At 42.8% G+C, this 19,130-nt stretch overlaps 1 protein-coding gene across 1 annotated transcript in view; it reads right to left on the bottom strand.

Annotated features, from left to right (window-relative positions):
* PRKAA2 (protein kinase AMP-activated catalytic subunit alpha 2) overlaps positions 1-7,670 on the bottom strand; it is a 92,525-nt gene extending 84,855 nt beyond the window's left edge. Inside the window, exon 1 of the mRNA XM_039486414.1 lies at positions 7,623-7,670. Within this exon, the coding sequence (XP_039342348.1) occupies positions 7,623-7,628 (6 nt within the window). The 5' untranslated portion in view covers positions 7,629-7,670. The remainder of the gene's footprint in view (positions 1-7,622) is intronic.
* Positions 7,671-19,130: the final 11,460 nt, after the last annotated feature.

Below are 19,130 nucleotides of genomic sequence, written 5' to 3' on the forward strand. Positions count from 1 at the left end.
GCCAGTTTCCAATCAGCTCAAGATAAATGGATATAAACCAGTTTTAAACTGATATAAGAGTGTCTGCTCAGCCTCCTGCACCAGTTTAGGCTTGACTGCATGGGAAAATTTACCGGCAGAACTATACCAGCATAGCTATAGCTATGCTATAATTATACTGCTATAGCTATGCTGCTATAACTCACCATGTAGATGCTCCTTTGTCTTTTGGGGGGATTAGCTTAAACCACTTCCAAAGAGACATAAACTAAACCAAAAAAAAAAAATAGGCATTCTAAATCCAGAAATGGAATGTCAACAAGAGGAGTTATATCAGCATAGTTATGGTGGTATAATTATACTGATATAGTCTGTCAATATATTTCCCCATGTAGACAAGCCCTTAGGCTCCCTCTGCCCTTAGTTATATTCACATCTAATCACTAATGTGGAACTTACATCTTACCTGTCGCCTTTGAATTTGGCTCACTAAGTATATGGGTGACTAGGGCTGCACTACAAAGCTTTGTCAGCATAACAATGTTGATCCGGGTCCCAAATCTAGGGTGACCAGACAGCAAATGTGAAAGATCGGTACGGGGGTAGGGGGCAATAGGAGCCTATATAAGAAAAAGACCCAAAAATCAGGACTGTCCCTATAAAATCGGGACATCTGGTCACCCTAACCACATCTCTTACTGACACAGCTATGCAGGCAAAAGCCCCTTGGTAGACTCAGCTTACCTCAGCAAAAGGGTCTTTTTGCCAATATACTATGTCATTTGGGAAGGTGGTTTAACTATACCAGCGAAGGAACTCCTTTTGCCAGTAGAAGGTGCATCTCCACTAGGGGTCTATACCAGTTCAGTTGTATTGGCAAAGCCTGTGTAATGTAGGCCTGGTCTACACTACTGGCTGGCCTCCCAGTCATTCCCAGTAGATGGTACAGAACCGGTTTAAACCGGTTTTAGGAGCGTTAAACCGATTTAACGCCACACCCATCCACACTAAGAGGCCCTTTATATCGATATAAAGGGCTCTTTAAACCGGTTTCTGTACTCCTCCCCAACGAGAAGAGTAGCGCTAATATCGGTATTACCATATTGGATTGGGGTTAGTGTGGCCGCAAATCGACGGTACTGGCCTCCGGGCGGTATCCCACAGTGCACCACTGACCGCTCTGGACAGCAATCAGAACTTGGATGCACTGGCCAGGTAGACAGGAAAAGCCCCGCGAACTTTTGAATATCATTTCCTGCTTGCCCAGCGTGAAGCTCCGATCAGCACGGGTGGCGATGCAGTCCCAAATCCAAAAAGACCTCCAGCATGGACCGTACAGATGTGATCGCTGTATGGACAGGCAAATCTGTTCTATCAGAGCTCCGTTACAGAAGACGAAATTCCAAAGCATTTTAAAAAAATCTCCAGACAGAGGCCATAGCAGGGACTCAGCACACTCCTGCGTGACAAGCGTAACGGAAAGCCAAAGAATCAAATGGACGCTCATGGAGGGAGGGAGGGGGGACTGAGGACTCAAGCTATCCCACAGTTCCTGCAGTCTCCGAAAAGCATTTGCATTCTTGGCTGAGCTCCCAATGCCTGTAGTGTCAAACACATTGTCCGCGGTGGTTCAGGGCATAGCTCGTCAATTTAACCCCCACACGCTCACCCCCAGAAGGAAAAGGGAAAAAAATCATCTCTTGACTCTTTTAAATGTCACCCTATGTGTACTGAATGCTGCTGGTAGATGCGATGCTGTGGCAGTGAACTGTAGCATCCTCGCCACCCTCCTTAGTGGCTGATGGTACAATATGACTGATATCCATCCTCATCATCAGCCTTGTGGCAGATGGTATAGTACAGAAGGACTGGTATCCATTCTCACCATCAGCTCATGAGTGCTCCTGGCTGGCCTCCCAGTCATTCCCAGTAGATGGTACAGAACGGCTGGTAACCGTCTTCATCATAGCAACAGGGGGCTGAGCTCCATCAGCCCCCGCCCTTCATGTGTAAAGAAAAGATTCTGTACTGCCTGGACTATCATAGCAGCGGGATGCTGGGCTCCTCTCCCTCACACTGCTTAATGTCCTGTCTGGATTATCATAGCAGCTGGAGGCTGCCTTCCCCTCATTTTATCTCACTAACAAGTCACTGTTTCTTATTCCTGCGTTCTTTATTACTTCATCACACAAATGGGGGGGACACTGCAACGGTAGCCCAGGAAGGCTGGGGGAGGAGGGAATCAACAGGTGGGGTTGTTGCAGGGGCACCCCCTGTTAATGGCATGCAGCTCATCATTTCTGCGGGATCTGACACGGATCGGCTGTGCTCTCTGGTTCTCAGATACACTGGTTCTCTAGTACACTTGCCCCATATTCTAGACAGGACTGATTCTATTTTTAGATACCATAAAGGAGGGATTGACTCGGGGAGTCATTCCCATTTTTGTCTTTTGCGCCCATGGCCGATCTCAGCCAGGGGCACCTATGACAGCAGCAGATGGTACAGCACAGAAGGACCGGTAACCGTCATCTCATTGCCAATTTACAATGGCATGGTAGATGGTACAGAACAGCTAATAACCATCTCTGCTATCATGCAAAAGCAAATGAATGCTGCTGTGTAGCGCTGCTGAATCGCCTCTGTCAGCGGCATTTAGTACTCATACGGTGACAGTGACAAAAGGCAAAACAGGCTCCATGGTTGCCATGCTAATGGCGTCTGCCAGGGCAATCCAGGGAAAAAGGGCGCGAAATGATTGTCTGCTGTTGCTTTCCCAGAGGAAGGAGTGACTGACGACATTTACCCAGAACCACCCGCGACAATGCTTTTTGCCCCATCAGGCATTGGGATCTCAACCCAGAATTCCAAGGGGCGGGGGAGACTGCAGGAACTATGGGATAGCTACGGAATAGCTACCCACAGTGCAACGCTCCAGAAATCGATGCTAGCCTCGGACCGTGGACGCACACCACCGAATTAATGTGCTTAATGTGGCCGCGCGCACTCGATTTTATACAATCTGTTTTACTAAACCGGTTTATGTAAAATTGGAATAATCCCATAGTGTAGACGTACCCGTAGACTAGCCTGGGGAGTCTGAGCTGCTGTTGCTCACACAAGAAGTCAGAAGAGAGGAACAGCAAGAAAAGCAATTAGCATGAAAATGTAAGGAAGTGTCAGTTAAAGTAGCCCTCACCCTGTTTTAACTTACACATTCTTACACCTTGTTACCGCTCCTCAGTGTGCTGCAAAGCCAGGTCTACACTACAAAATTTTGTCAGCACGGCTTTGTTGCTTAGGGGTGTGACAAAACCCACACATTCTGCAAACATAATGATGCTGGCAAAACCCCAAGTGTAGATGCAGCTAGGCTGACAGAAGATAAGGGAAGATAGATCTTTAGGGAGGAGGGGCTGTGGGACTGGGGTGAAAGAAATAAACTAAAAAGGAAAGACAAAGGAAAGGAGGGGCTGGGCCCCATTGAAACAGGAATGAAGACTTTGTAGGTATGAGATCTATTTGGAAAGTCTTTGTGCAGGACTTAATAAACTGGATTCCAGAAGGGGAATGCTTTGAATATACGGACTGTGTGGACTTTTTAAGGGGAACTGATGTGGGCCTCAGCAGAGCTATGCTGGCCAGAAGGGGGTGCTACAGGGCAGGTGCACCCTTCGACAACAAGACAGAAACAGAGTGGGGAAAGAGAGAGAGAGCACAGAAGCAGAATGATGGTTTGCAAACATGTTAAAATTTTCCTTTTAAATTCTCTCTTTGGTTTATCAGGAGGAGGTTAGCTAGATGGGAAGATAAATGAAGGCAGAGGGGCCAACCCACCCACCTACATACACAGGGAGAGGGGTGAGCAGCAGGAGTGCAAACCCACTTATCTTGAGCACCTGAATGTAGGGCCTGGATTGGCTGCGTTTGAGCACTGGGTTTAATTCCCCCATATGCCCTTATGCAGCCACACATCCTGGGTAATGAGCCTTTCACTGGTCCTTCACTTCCTGCTTATCCTTACATCTGAAATGCCGTCTCTTTGATAGGCCCTTAACTAAATGTTTGTGTAGACAAGCCTTTAGGTTCCTACATGCCAATCTGACTTTCGAAAATGGGAATTAGGCTCCTAAATCAGTTAGGCACATGAGCAATTTTTTTCCTCAATTAAGAGGATACTCTCTTTCCAATCTCCATGTCCATCGGGGAAAACATATGAGTCTTAGAAAAAATATATCAATACAGGGAGAAAAGATGGACCCTGTTCATATTAGTTGTTATTGGATGGCTTCCTAGTTATGTTTCCATTTCCACTAGTAATGCTGAGTGCTACTATATATCAACTTGCTGGCTTAACACTTTCTTTCTGAAGGTGTTGCCATTCTATTTAATTAGCTGTTCTCTCTTTATTTCCTGCCTTCATTTGGTTGTTTTTATTTCTTTTCTGTATTTCAAATTGTTGTCTATTTTTCTTCCATTCTCGCCTCTCCTCTCCTACTCTGTGACCTGTAGGAACAATCTCCCCACACAGACAAGGCAGCTAAATCAACATTAACAACCGCCTTAAACTCACTCAGCACATTAGCTGTTTTTTAGAACTTGTGTGCATTATATTGTGTTGGCTTCTGGCAAGCTATCTGAATGTTTGCGGACTTGATTTCAAAAGCCTGCTGGTTGCCTGTTTGTGTTATCCTTAATGTTGTGTAATTTAACAAACAAAAGAGAAGAAATCAGAAGAAGCCCTTCCTCCCAACACCAGATATGATTTCTGTCAAGGTCCTGAAAAAAATTCAGCAAGAAAGTCCAGTCAGACAGGGCAAACAAACTCACTGAAAAATCAATTGGTTCAGTGACACAGAAAGGAAATGGCAGCATATGGCAAAATCAGTGAACAAGGAAGACAATAGCATCTACTCCAGACAAGCTCAGACCATAAGAGAGTGTTTTAGAGGAGTAGCTAAAACTGGGGTATTTGCGCAAGACTTCAAGCATGAAAATACTGAGTTCCACCTGCCCATCTAACTAACTAGCGAGCTGGCACCTTTTTTGTTTGCTATATTAGTTCATCTGAATTGATAGAAGTGGAGGTTGTCTGATATCCGAGGACAATTTCATGCATGGTGTAACTCCATTTAATGGAGTTGTCTCAAAGATAAATTTGGCTCTCTAGTCTTGACAAATCTGCATTTCATAGTGAATGAACACTAGATGGCGCACATGCCAGAGAATTAGAATTCAGGAATACTTCAATGCTCTTCAAGCCTCAGCTTGGAAAGTGATCATTACAGCCTTAGGAAAAGAAAAAGGAGAAAAGTAAAGAAATGGTGATTTTACCATTTGCTGCATACATCCAGTGTACATAATGCTCTCCCTATATTTTACTTCACTAAAAAAACCCTCAGCTCTGTTTTACAGTCATTCACTTAGTAGAAACTAAGGTGTGAAGTCAAAAATTTGACTGCATTTGAGTGGAAAACAGGCTGTTCTGTTTGGAAAAACATCTCCTCAGGCAGACTCTCTCCCCAGACTTCCTTAAAAGATTTTAACTGTCACCCCACCCAGCTCATCTCCCAAATTACACAAGTTGTCACCATGCTATCAGTATGCTCTGGAACAAAGTATAAACAATTACAGTAATGGGCAGCTTGAGGTGAGCTCATTTGCCTAGTGATTTTTTTCTCCTCCTGTTATTTTTGCTACAGTGGGAAAACAACTTAATAGATTTATCAGAGCTTCCCCACTCCCCAACACGTAGAATAAACATTGTTCATCACAGGCTAGAGGGACTGACATGGGGGTGGGAGGGAACGTAATTGGCAGTATCTGACTCCAAAAATAGCTGCTTGCTGTGATGAATGAGCTACTTAAACTGGCCACTCTTGCCCATAAGTGATGTCAGCCACAGCTAGTTCAGTAATACTTTGCTAATGAAGGCCCGGAATCAAGAAGATATTTAAGCACATGTCTGACTTTAAACACAAGGTAGGGGAGGTGATATCTTTTAATGGACCAACTTCTGTTGGTGAAAGAGACAAGCTTTCAGGCTTCACAGAGCTGAACTCAAATGCGGTTTCTTGTGTCCTCAGGCTGGGGCAGAACAAAGCCAATTTTAAAAAGACTCTGAAAGCTTTAAAAAGATAGTATCTCAACTCCACTATACAGAACAACATCCCTCTGCTCCTTCCCCCCATAACCAGTCTTAAAAAATAGAATAAAATAGCAAAGGTGGGTACAGAACCTTCATTCTACAACTTGCATAATCACAACCAGGAACCTGATCACTGTCTCTCTTCCTCCTCCTAGTCCAATCGAATTAAGGGCTTGTCCTCAGGTACAGTGCTAGAGCGGTGGTGTGGCACTGATGCAGCTGTGCCGTTGTAGCGCGTTAGTGAAGATGCTACTACACCAACAGGAGAACATCTTCCGCCAGTTAATTAATCCACATCCCCAAGGGAGAAACTCTCCCGTCAACATAGCACTGTCTGCACGGGGGTGAGAGGGGAGTGTGTCAGAAGTTAGGTCAGTATAACTATGTCTCTCAGAGGTGTGGATTTTTCGTAATTATACCGATCATAGGTGTGTAGTGTAGACTGGGCCTCAGTTGTAGCACTGAGATCTGAATAACAGAGACATGGAAGTATCTGCTTGGATTCCTTGCCTGTTTGCCCGAAGCTCTGTCCCCTGGGTGGTTAAGGTGTCTTGGTCTCCTGGAAATCATTTCCCATTTGAAACACCTTTGTGTTTAAATAACAGGCACTTTCAGCCACTCTGAATAAGGCTCTGTGCAAAAATTCAGGAGAATTATTCCAGGGTCCTTTGGATGCTAAAACACTTTTCTTTCATAACATACATGTACCCATAAGAAATCTCTTCAACCCAAAGCACTGGGCAATACTTATTCACCACAGACTACTATTTGTATACCCTTTTCTGTTCCTGTCAATTATGGGGAAATTGACATCTTGTAACTAGTGCAAATGTATGAATAGCGTTATTATTTATTATTAGTCCTAGAGGTGTGTTTTTCTTCAGATCATATCTGCACAAATAGGAATAATAATAGTCTTTTTGGCTGATCATGAAGTGGCTTGATTTGATTACTGAAGACTGGAACTTTTGAAGCAAGATCCTGTTTACTGCTTTTTAAAAAAATAAATGATATTAAAATGACAGTCGTGGTGGAAAAGCCCTCGCTTTAACCAGGCTGAGTTCCGTAAGGGCAGACTGTCATTCTGTCGTCCTTCTCCACCAGCGAAAGGCTGTCTCTTGTTACAGCTTGGTGCCAAGCTATTTTGAGAGTCCCCTTTTATAGAATTAATTTCTTCTCATCTGAATTTGACAAAGGCTATTGCATTTGTTGACATTTTATTTCACTGGTTTACTCTGTTCCACCAGAGCCCTCTCAATCCCAACTAGCATGCATAATTTATGGAGTGACACTGTCTGATATTAAGACACTACAGTGACAGGCATGGTAGAAAACCCTAAAATAGATAGATTAAGTGGATTAAGAGCAGACATGAAAAATATGCTGATTTTTCGACACGAACTTTAAGTATGGACACATGCAATCTTTTCAGTGAAGTCCAGTGGCAATAGATAAAATCAGTGTTTGGGTTCATTAGTATTTATTGATAACATACCAGCATTTCTCCAGGCTAATCATCAGACACAGAAAGCCATCCACACGATCCACCTTCATAAAGATTCTGGCAGCAACTGAGCGGAAGATGAAAACTAAAGTGAATGTAAAGCGATTCCATGAGTCAGCCATGCCATGACTTGTAGTTTTGGCATCAGGTAAGTGATACTGCCAATGAGTTGCAGGATATTTGATGTTTGACTTAAAGCTCCAGCGCTTAGTGGGGTAAGCGTCTCAGCTTTCATTTTTAAAAAGAGAATGTTTCTTGCCCTCGTGATTGTGCAGAAGCTTGAAAGTGTGACCCAGGTGCACCCTGAAGACTCAAAGCCCAAAGGTCAAATAAAAACAACTCAGCATTGATCATTTTTTAAAAACTCTGGTGATTTGGGGGGAAGGGAGGGGGAGATGGAAGACTGATTCATGATTTTTATCGTTTGGAGTTGGCAATACTGGATAAGCCAGTCCAGAGAGTGAGGGATGTGGTGGTATACAAGCAATTTGTGCAGTGGCTGTTGATGAGTCTGTGCTTCCATATGTTTCAAATGTGTTTACTGGCATTGCCCTATCAGCTATTTAAATAGTCCCAGATTCAGAGAGGATTCAAAGATCTAAAGCCAGAAAGGATCCTCTATTCTGACCACAGGCCATAGAATTTCATCCAGATACCCCTATATTGAGACCAATAACATGTGTTTGGCTAAGACATATCTTTGTGCAAAGCATCTAGTCTGGATATGAAGACTTCAGGAGCTGGAGAATCAATGCTTAATTTGCTCCAGGGCTGGCCAGGGCTGAGCCCCGGCACCTCTAAATTTGGCAGTTCATAGGCCTGACACCTCTGGGCTTGCCACATGTAACCCTTCTGCCGGGCCGAAACGATAGCAGCAAGGGCTGGGTTCAATACATAGGGGTCCCTTCCCCACAACATAATGCAAAACCAGCTCGAGCCCCCACCCAGTGACCTGGGAAAATCTTACACTCACCCCTGGGCACCTCACAGAGTCTTGGTGTAGCAGAAAAGGTTTAATTACATGACAAACAACAAGCATTAAACTGGGAAAATACCTCAGCTAGAGTTCATAGGTCAAACCATGAGCAAAGACCCACTCCAGCAAATTGGGCCATGTCCTTCTCTCGGGGCCCTTGAGTCCAGCAACCCCAAATCACCCACAGTCCCAAAAGTCCCACAATCCAAAGTCTCTGTCCCGGGTCAGTGCAGCCCCAGAGCTCAAGAGTCTCTCTGCAGAGGTCCCCCTCCCCAGCCTGGGTAGAAAAGGGGCACCTTACGTGGTTTCGGGGCCAACTGCCCTGCCTCTTCGTGGGGTTCTGCTTCCGCTAGTCATCTCCGCAAACAGCTCAGCTCCGCTTGCTCTGTGGGCTGCTCCGCTCTGCCAGCTGCTCTGGTCCACCAGCTGTCCTGTGAGCCACTCCAGCCGTCCTCATGAGCTGCTTGGCTCCACTCTGCTCTGCCAGCTACTCTGCTCCACAGTATGGCTTCAGGCTCCCCCACTCATTAGCACAGTACTCAGTGCTCTCAGCTCAGCAAGTCCAGCTCTTCAGTGATTTCAGCTCTTAGTGATTGCAGCTCTTAGTAGGGGAGCCCCAGTACCAGTGAATTCAGCTCAATAACCTGCATTTAGACTCTTAAGGGAATCAAAAATTAACTCTGACATTCCACAGTGGAGAGAGGCACAGGTGGACCTGGTGCTTCTGGCTCACACAAAGAGCCTGCACCACCAAGTACAGATCTCTGTCCCCAGCCTCTCTCTTCCCAATGGGTTTTGGAACCCATGTACCCCATCTAGCAAGCGCTATCCAGCTGACAATGAAACCTCCCATCACAAGACAATTTTGTAGTTCCCCATTTACCCAATCAGGGTGACAACATTTCATTCCTCCTGCCCCAATAACAATGAAATTGGGGCTCCCACAGCTGTGAAAATAACCATCCCATGCTGCTTTGCGGTATGCTAAGTGGGGTGGGAGTGCCCATGCAAATAACCGAAATACCAATGCAACACTTTCCGCACTCCCCATAATTTACCACCAGATGTCAGGGTGGGGCTCATCCTTACTCTGCTTACACACATTACTCATTAAAGTAAAAAAATTGCTTGAGCCCCAGCATCTAATGGCTTGAGCCCTGGTAGCTCTTTCATTACAGATTAAGCACTGTGGAGAATCTTCCGCTTCCTCTGTATTTTGTTGCAGTGGATAATCAGCTGTTAAAAATGTGTGCCTTACTGCTAATTGGAATTTGTCTGGCTTTAACTTCCAACTACTAGAAGTTTGAGCAGGAGAAGGCATACCTATTAAGATAAAGTATGCCTCTGGCCCTTGTTGAAGTAGAAGATATCAAAACCTTTTGATGATATGCAGAGAAAGCAACATCAGGAGCATTCATCAAGTGGTTCTGTATTTCAGACTAGTGGCAACATAAATTTTATCATTAAGTCAGCCAAGTTGTCTAAGGTCAATGTGAGTTCTTCAGCATCATTTGTCTCAAAGGTTCTTTTCATGGCATTTCTGCAGCCTTTCAAAATTGGGTGTTCCCCTGTGATGTTTAATTGGCTCTCGGAAACACAGTTTAAAACAAGTTTTGGACATAGGCGCATGGAACAAAACCAGCATCGGTGGGGAATTCATTCTGGCTGCAAAAAGAAGATGGTGAGAGAAGCCTCCCTCATGAGGCATCAGATGGAAGGAGGCCTGAACCAAAAAGCCAGGCCCACACCCTTTGGGGATATTTGAAATCCACACCCAGATCTGAACGTGAATTGTGTAAGTGTCTTCTAACTTGATAGTGGATCGATCCCAAAACCTGGATCCAAATACTCCTAAGTTTGGTGGCTTGGACTCATCTCTGATCATAGTTATCTAAACACCTAGACAAAATTATTCAAGTGGAGAATGAAAATCCTTTGCCCAGATTTATACCAAACCATCTTTTCACTTTGTAGGAAGCTTGGCAGCTTTTGGGAAGGCCTGGAAAAAAGAACGTGTCAAGATCCTGACCAGGAATGAAAACGTTAATACAGCAGGGTGTGTTCCGTAAATCTGTACTGCAGTGAAGCCCTTGATAAGTTAAATGAGAGCTAAAGAGCAGGCTTTGAAGATTATGGTTGAGATTCTGTGCTGAGCCTGTAAGAGACACAGTGCAGAATTCGTGGCCCAGAGGAATGGCGGCGGGGAGGATGGGGGAGGGGGCTGGCTAAGGTGCCTTTAAGCCACCCTTGCACTCTGCTGATCCTGGAGAGGCCCCTGGCATAATGCAGACAGCTATTTAAGTTGTGGCAGCCTCCTTGGGCAGCCTTATGGGCTGCAGTGCTGCCCAGAATCTCTGCAGTGCAGTGGTCTTGTCCTTGATGTGCCCCTACATCATCCAGCCTGAGCTGTTTGACCCCTTTGCCAGGGCTTGAGACTGTCTCACAAGGCAGCCTTATTACAGCTGTCATCCAGAGTGCAGTGCCTGCACCTGGGGAACGTCCACCAAGCAGAACGGGGGCTTTTATGGCCCTTTGACATCACTCTGGCTCTTCTGGGTGGCAAGAAGGGGCTGAAGCAGGCGGAATGAGGTCAGGAGCTCACCTATGTGCTTTGACTAGTGTAAACCACAGACATTTTTATCTTGGAACAAATATTTGAGTAGTAAGCACAGTCGGGAAAGGAACTGAAATAATTCCCTGATGGATTTTATTTTCGAACAGGTCAACCTATCCTAAATTCTCAATTACTAAGAGACAATCTTCACTCATTGATATATTTGCTTTCCACAACCAACTTTCTGTATAACTTTTTATGGGTGATGTACCTGAATATTTGGATGCTAATATCGAAATTGTCTCATTACATTTGTTAATCATATTTGGGTTATTGCTGATTATGTACTATATGTATTGTATTACTTTTAAACCAACGTTTGTACTTTTGGATAATTTAAGCACTATATCCAGATGTACAGAGACTCTTTTCTTAGCCTACGGATTATATAATTTTAACATTAGCTTTAATATAATTTTTAAATTCAGCTTCACATTGTCAAATGTGTCAATGACCTGAAGATAACCAGCAGTGAGTTAACTATGGTAAAAACTCTAGAGTAGACAAGCCCGTGGCAAGAGTTGCGTACAAATCTCTGACCCAGCTCGGCAGACATTTCATATGCAGACATCCGATTGGCATTGAAAGGACTGATCCTGAAATCCTTTCACAGGCAAAGCTCCCATTAATTTCAGTCATCCCCAATAGGAAACGTGGATTGACTTCAAAATTGGACCAATACTGGAAACAGAGCAGACCTGGGGACTAGATATGTTATTTTCCTTGTGCCTCCTTATCTCTTGATCAGTCTATCAACTATCCACATATATGCTTCTCTAAAACCCATTTTAAGAGCTTCTCCTTGTTTTTCCAGTAACTCATCCAGCCCCCATCAACGTCAACCTGCAAGAGATTTTGTCTCCTGCTTAGAAGACACTAGCCTACACACACAATTTTCAAAACCCGCTCTTCAGCTCTCATTTACCTTTTCAAGTGCTTCACTGAAGCACAGATTTACAAAATACAGCCATATTAATCTTCTCATTCATTGTCATGAACGTGACATATTCATCTTTTAAGGTTTTACCAAAAGCTATCAAGCTTCCTATAAAATGGGAAGGTTGTTTTGTATAGATCTGGAAAAGAGATTTTTTCATTTGGCCTCTGAACACTTTCATGCAGGATATCTGGATAATTTATGATCAGAGATAGGTCCAAGCCACTAGATTTAAAAGTGAATGTTTGCCCTATAAACCTTAAAACTTGCTTCAAGGAACAAACATCTGGGGAGTGTCCAGACTAGACTTTACAAACACGTGCGTTAACCTGCAATCAGTTTAGAAGTAAAAGCGCTAGTGTAGACATATCCTGTGAGGCTGCTGTTTACAATGAGACTTTCATTTACATGCTGACGTGTGTACATCATTAACACATGCCACATTACCTGAATTTCAAACAAACTTATGGAAGCCGGCAAGCAAAAAGCACAAACTCAGATTTTACCAGACTTTACAAAGACTGTTAGATGATGTACCACTTCTTTTACTAACTATGGACTGTGAAAATACTTGTCCTGGGTAAATTGCACATCAGGGTGCAGTAAACATACAACTCTTTAAGGTTTTGCTAATAAATGCATGAAAATATTTGGGGAGACTATATGACTATATAAACTGTTATATATAAACTCTTTTTTAAAAAAAATCACTAAAGCAATAACATGACTATGATTTTATGCTGGATCTAGTCTTTATTTTAAAGTCAAAAACTTATTCTAATTCCTCAGTAAATACTATATTTGAGCAGAATTGCATTTTAGAAATCCAGTGATGATAAGATCCTGGAAGATTTTAATTATGACCCTTTGAAATCAGTTTCATTGAATTTTTATTTTATAAGGAAATTCCAAAGAAGGGCACTAGATGGTGCTATCATTCTCTTTTTGAGCAATCAGGCTATTGCTCAAGCTTTAAATATACACATTATTACTGCTGCAAGTGCAGTTCTGCCAGCCACAAGTGATCAAAAATCATTTAGCCCCCCCTACAATCATGAGATTGTTTTAAAAATCATGAATTTTTTAAAATCTAAAAAAATTGGCTTTCATTTCCCCCCCATCCCTGTTCTGGATTTTGAACCTTTAGGGTTACACTATTAGGTCACATTTTCCAGCTTTCCGCCCTATCCAAGAAACTAGAAACCAACTTGTTTATTTCTTTAAATGAAAGCTGAGATTCCCATGTAATCAGCTCATCCCTTGAGCGAAGGCTTTAAGACAAACACTAAATATCACAAAACTCATAAAAATCGCGAGAACTGATAACCCTGCAAATGTGTGCTTCAAAATACACTGGACTTTACTAAAAAGCACAAAGCCCATTTTATCAGCAGGGTGTTAATCACCTAAGTAGCCTTTTATGTGAGTCAAATATTTGTGACCTGATTCTTCACTCAGTTATACCAGTTTTACTCTGCTATCCTTATGGTGCTACAGAGTGAAGAATTAACACCCCCTTTCAGTTTATGCATTTGTGCAAATGTATCCGTGTAACAGAACTGATCTTGTGCCCAGGGACTCTTGGACTTTCCTCAGACCTGGCAAATAGTTCTGAGCAGGGGTGCCAGGCTGATGGTGTGTGGAACTGGTGGTGGTTAGGTGGCAGGAAAGGCAGATGATATCTAAAAGGGGGCATGGCCCGTCATGGAGTGCTCGGAGCCAAGTGACAGCAGTAATTAAACACCACTCTAGCTCTGACTCAGATCTCTCTCTCGGATGGTAACCCCTCAGATAGTATTCCCTCAGAATATGCAGCAGCTTGTGGCATGAGAAATGGACCCCAGCTGAAAAGTTTCAATCCAGATCTGAGCTTTCCAAAAATATGGTGCTGTTCAGGTCCGGGGCTTTGATTCAGGCCTATTTGGTATGCACAATATATCCCAGCTTGGTTCCTCCATCTGCGTTTGAAGCTTGTATAGACAACAACCAATGAAACAAACATTTCCTCCTTTCTCGTTTTGGTTTTGTTATATTCTTGTTAGTTAGTGACTTAAAAATAAGACCCAGGGTCTGATTCTCCACTGCCTTGCATCTGATGCAGGGACTTGCACCCGCAGGAAGGATCTGAAAGCCCATGAAAAAGTCAATGAGAGTCTTTCCACTGACTTCAATGGACATTATAGCTAACAGGCCCAATGTAAGAGTAACCTGGGTATAAAATACTAGCACTGGTTTGAGGGGAGAACTCTGATTTGGTAGTGTTTTACACAGGGGTAAATGAATATAGAAGGAGTATGCTTTAATAACAAAAAGATAGGCAACAGAATTCATTTTTATGGTGTGGAGTGTTGGCAATAGAAAGATGAACCTTGTAGATGAACAAGAAAAACTGACCTGAGAGGTCTAACTTGAATCATGGGGACAGATCAGTTCTGCATTGCCATTTAAAGCAGCTCTCCTCTTCCATCCTGTCAGCCCCACGAGGAAGGAGTCTTCAGGAAGGATGTTCTTCTGAGGAGTGTTTTCTCAGCCTTGCACCTGTTGCATCTCCAAGTAGAGCTAATTCTTCTCTCAGACTTGGGATGGTGGATATCATCTTTGATATTTGGCTCTGCTTACATAGGTGAAATTCCCAATAACATTAAAGATAGTCTAAACAGACAGGACAGTTAAAATGGAGAGCCACTGTGCCGATCTGAGAGCAGAAATTTAGCCTAACAGTGCACCATCTCAGATAAGGAGCAGTTCAGCTTGTTAAATGGAAGCATATTTAGAGGTGGCTGTTGCTGCAGAAAAGCCCACCTGCCATGGTAATAGTCACTTATAGAAAGTAGCTACAAGTAAAATAAAATAAATGATCCACCCATAGCACGGAAGTTTGGGAATATAGGAATTGCCAGACTAAATCAAACCTAACATCAATCTAGTCCAAAATCATGCCTCTGACAATAGCCAAGAGCAGATATTTCAGAGAACGGTGTAAGAACCCCACACTAGGCAAGCGTGGGATAATCTACCTCCTAGTTTAGGTTTGGTTTAAGCCTTGAAGCATGAGGTTTAATATCCCTTCAAAAAATGTTATAATTTATTATGATAATTCTGGATATTCTTCTTAACCATATAAATGTCCAATCCCTTTTTGAAACTTGCTAAATTCTTGTCCTTAGTGACTTCCTAGGGAAATGAGTTCCACAGCTCTGAGTCACCTTGATTTGCACTTCTGCTTTTCTCCATCTGAAATTTCAAACAATATTTTAGAAATTGAGAGTGGGAGATAAAGAGGCACACCAAGGAGAAAGATGGTAGAAGAAGTGAGATAGGAGAACAGAAGAGTAAAAGAAATGATAGATAGCTAATATCCTGCATTTATCTAGTGTCTTTCTTTCTGAAAGCTCTCAATGCATTTTACAAAGAAATTCACATTAAAAAGTACAAATTGGAGTCAATTTGAGATTGAATGAAACCACTCCGTGCTGAAATGTAATGACTACTCACGCTTCTCTTAATTTTAAAGTGAATATAACTGAATGGGAAGTTTTTAGTGATTAAACTCAGTTATTTTTCAGGAAATTATTCATTAAAAATATCAAGATTAAATAAATGAAATGTAATTGTCTATTTAATATATGTATTTAAAATATTCCCGTTAAAAAATTACATACAATTCTGGTCAGTGTGAACATAATATACCCTGATGAAGCCTCATCTGACACTCCTTTTACATCCAGTGCCCAATCCTGCCTCTGCTGAAGCTGATGAGTTTTATCATTGACTTCAGTGGGATCAGGACTACGTCCCCAAACCATCCAGGGCCAAATTCTCTGCTGGTGTAAATCAAGTGACTTAGTGAAGTAAATCTGGCCCCCATTTGGAAAGTTTAGTATGGGAGAAATGAAAGATTGGGCCCTAAAATGATAGCTAATGCATAATTTATTAAATAATTGAATTTATGAATAAGCAACATATCAAATTATTATGACTCTCTCTGGCATTTTATTAACTAAAGTCTTAAAGCTGCTTTTCAGTGCTAACAGTTTGATCAGCTCACACTTTACAATGGAGAATTGTAGCATTCTTTGCCCTTAAGAAAAAAATCCAAACTTTGGACTAATATGTGTGCAAGTGCATGCATCAATTAACAGCACAATCATTTTGTTATAAAAACGTAAACATGAATAGCCTGAAGGGTCTTGTAAATGGAAGTGAAAAACTTTCATTTAAACACCCCTTCACTTTCCCTTGAAGTACAAGAAGAGCCTCCTTTTTTCTTAATTCACTGTTACAATAATAGTTCCGCCCCCCCCGCCCCCCGCTCTCCACTTTAAAAAGATAATTGAATTTAACCCGGAGAATTCTAAACTGGGATAATCTACAGGCAACATATTTTGAAACAACCTAATGCAGGCTCAAACAAAGTGTTCTTAACCAATGAACTCATCTCGTAGGCCATGAGCTACCAAACAGAAAAGACACATTTAACTACAGTCAGTGGTAAGTCTCTTGCTGTTTTTCTGAGTGTCTAACACTGATGCAAGAAACTCTCTGGATACTGTTATTGTGAACCAGTTGCAAATTTCTTAGGACTAGATGGGGCCTTTAAAAACAGGCCTGAGCAAGGAACCCTGAAGTAGCTCCTGGAGATACTGTACCCCACAATTCCCTGGATGCTTCCTCTTGCTCCAGAGCAACTAATTAGCTTGTGATATAGGCCAGCAGCAAATTATGACACCCCCCCACACACACCCACCCACACCCCAGCTCAGATGAGTGCATTGTAGGAAGCACTGTGTCATAGACATGGCTTCTACTCCAGTGGGAGAATAAAGTGAAGACACTTGCATGCAGATCTAAGGTCCATGTAGGCCAGTGGTTCTCAACCAGGGATATGTGTACCCCTGGGGGTACGCAGAGGTCTTCTAGGGGGTACATCAACTCATCTAGATATTTGCCTAGGATTACACCCAGCTACATAAAAAGCACCAGTGAAGTCAGTACAAACTAAAATTTCATACACAATGACTTGTTTATACTGCTCTATATACTATACACTGAAATGTAAGTACAATATTTATATTCCATTTGATTTATTTTATAATTCTATGGTAAAAAGGAGAAAGTCGGTAATTTTTCATAATAGTGTGCTGTGATACTTTTGTATTCTTATGTCTGATTTTGTAAACAAGTAGTTTTAAGTGAGGTGAAACTTGCGGGTACACAAGACAAATCAGACTCCTGAAAGGGGTACAGTAGTCTGGAAAGGTTGAGAGCCACTGAGATAGGCTGTACTGGGGCATAGGAGGGATACCTGCCAAATCACAACTGATAATGAATTCATGTGAAAAATGAGAGTAAATTTGATACCCAAACCAGACACTAGAGAACAAATCCCATGAGAATGAGTAAAGCAAGCAGGGTTTCGCCAGAGGTGTATGGATGCAGACGTACCATTATCTGCAATGCCACAGGAAATGTATATGCATGGAGTTTCAGGCTCATTTGGGCTTTGTCTAAATAGGTTCCCAGGGAACTTTGGAGGTGCTATCCTGAAGTCGTTCACATACAATAATCCCCTTGACCTTCATGTGAGTGTTCCTTAGAATTTTCAAACATTGTTTTTATGTTACTGGAAATACCACACTTGGATGCTTGACCTAGACATGTTTCCTCACTGGAAACTTACTACCCTATACATAAGCTTGTTATTGTAGGGTTGCTCTTTTCAGAGTTGCTTCTTATTAACTAGAACAAGTCCCCCTCAGTGCACACTGGAAGCACTGGGATTGCACAGGATGTAAGTCAACACAGGGTTTTGGTCCAGTGGGTGCTTTGCTTGTGCAAGGACTGAAGGGACCACTCCAGTGTAAGGAAAAAGATGTGGGCAGGTGCCATCCTTAAGCATAAGTGCTCTGTGTAAGCTCAAAAGCTTCTATCTCACATCAACAGAAACTGGTCCAATAAAAGATATCACTTCACCCTCCTTGTCTCTCTTGCATAATGACAAGCTCCTGTTCTTGTCTCTCTAGTATCCTGGGACTGACTGGCTACAACGACACTGCTTACATGTCCTTAACAGTGTCCTTTTAATTCAGTTTCAAGCATCTTCATACTTTAGTCTCCCTGCCTTCACCTCAGGGTCGTTAAAATTACAATCCCGCCAGTCAGGATTCCAAGGTGGAATTTCCATTACTTCCCAGGCAATTTTTAATCAGATCAAAGGGGAGATCAACAGAGGTAATAATCCTGGGTAAATAGTGTGTGTGCAGCCTTGTAACTCTGGGACCGTTCAAGCCAAAAATCCAAATGCTTTAGTTATTCTAGCTTCATTAACACAACATTCCTTCTGCAGCCGGGCAAAGCAGCCAACTTTGTGGAGGGATTATGCCATTGGATTCAGCAGCCAGGAGGGATGTCTGTGGTCAACCTATTCCCTACATACTGTGCAGTGGTTGTGTCCAGGACCCCAAGAGCAGTTGAGACCCAAACCTGCTTCTGTAACCCCGTTTGTGGTCTGGCATAGCAGGGTGCTTGCAAAGAGGTTTCACAATAATCCCTATACTAGGTCACAGGGCACAACAGAGCGCTCCCTCAGAGGGGGTTGATCTTAGCACACCTCACCTGTAGAGCCAATCAGAAGAAAAACCCAGTGGAGAGATTTAAAGAGGCAGTTGCCACCACATACCCCACCCCCAATGTGGAAATCCTCCAGCCTGAAAACATTTTCTTTTCCTTTTACACTTGGACTGTGAACACTAGGGGCTCCCTTCTGCTTGGAGAGAAGCTTTTCCTGACTTTTATTTTTTTTTTGTTGCTTTTTTTCCCTTTGCAAAAAAAAAAAAAATGTGGAGTTAATTATCATATGTATATGTCAGCCTCAGGAAGGGGGCTGTACTTGGATATCCCATCAGCGCCAGAGTGACTTCGGGTTTCTTTTCTTTGTGTGTGTGTGTGTGTGTGTGTGTGTGTGTTGTTAAA

The sequence above is a fragment of the Mauremys reevesii genome, linkage group 8 (genome assembly GCF_016161935.1).
Source record: "Mauremys reevesii isolate NIE-2019 linkage group 8, ASM1616193v1, whole genome shotgun sequence".
NCBI lineage: Eukaryota > Metazoa > Chordata > Testudines > Geoemydidae > Mauremys > Mauremys reevesii.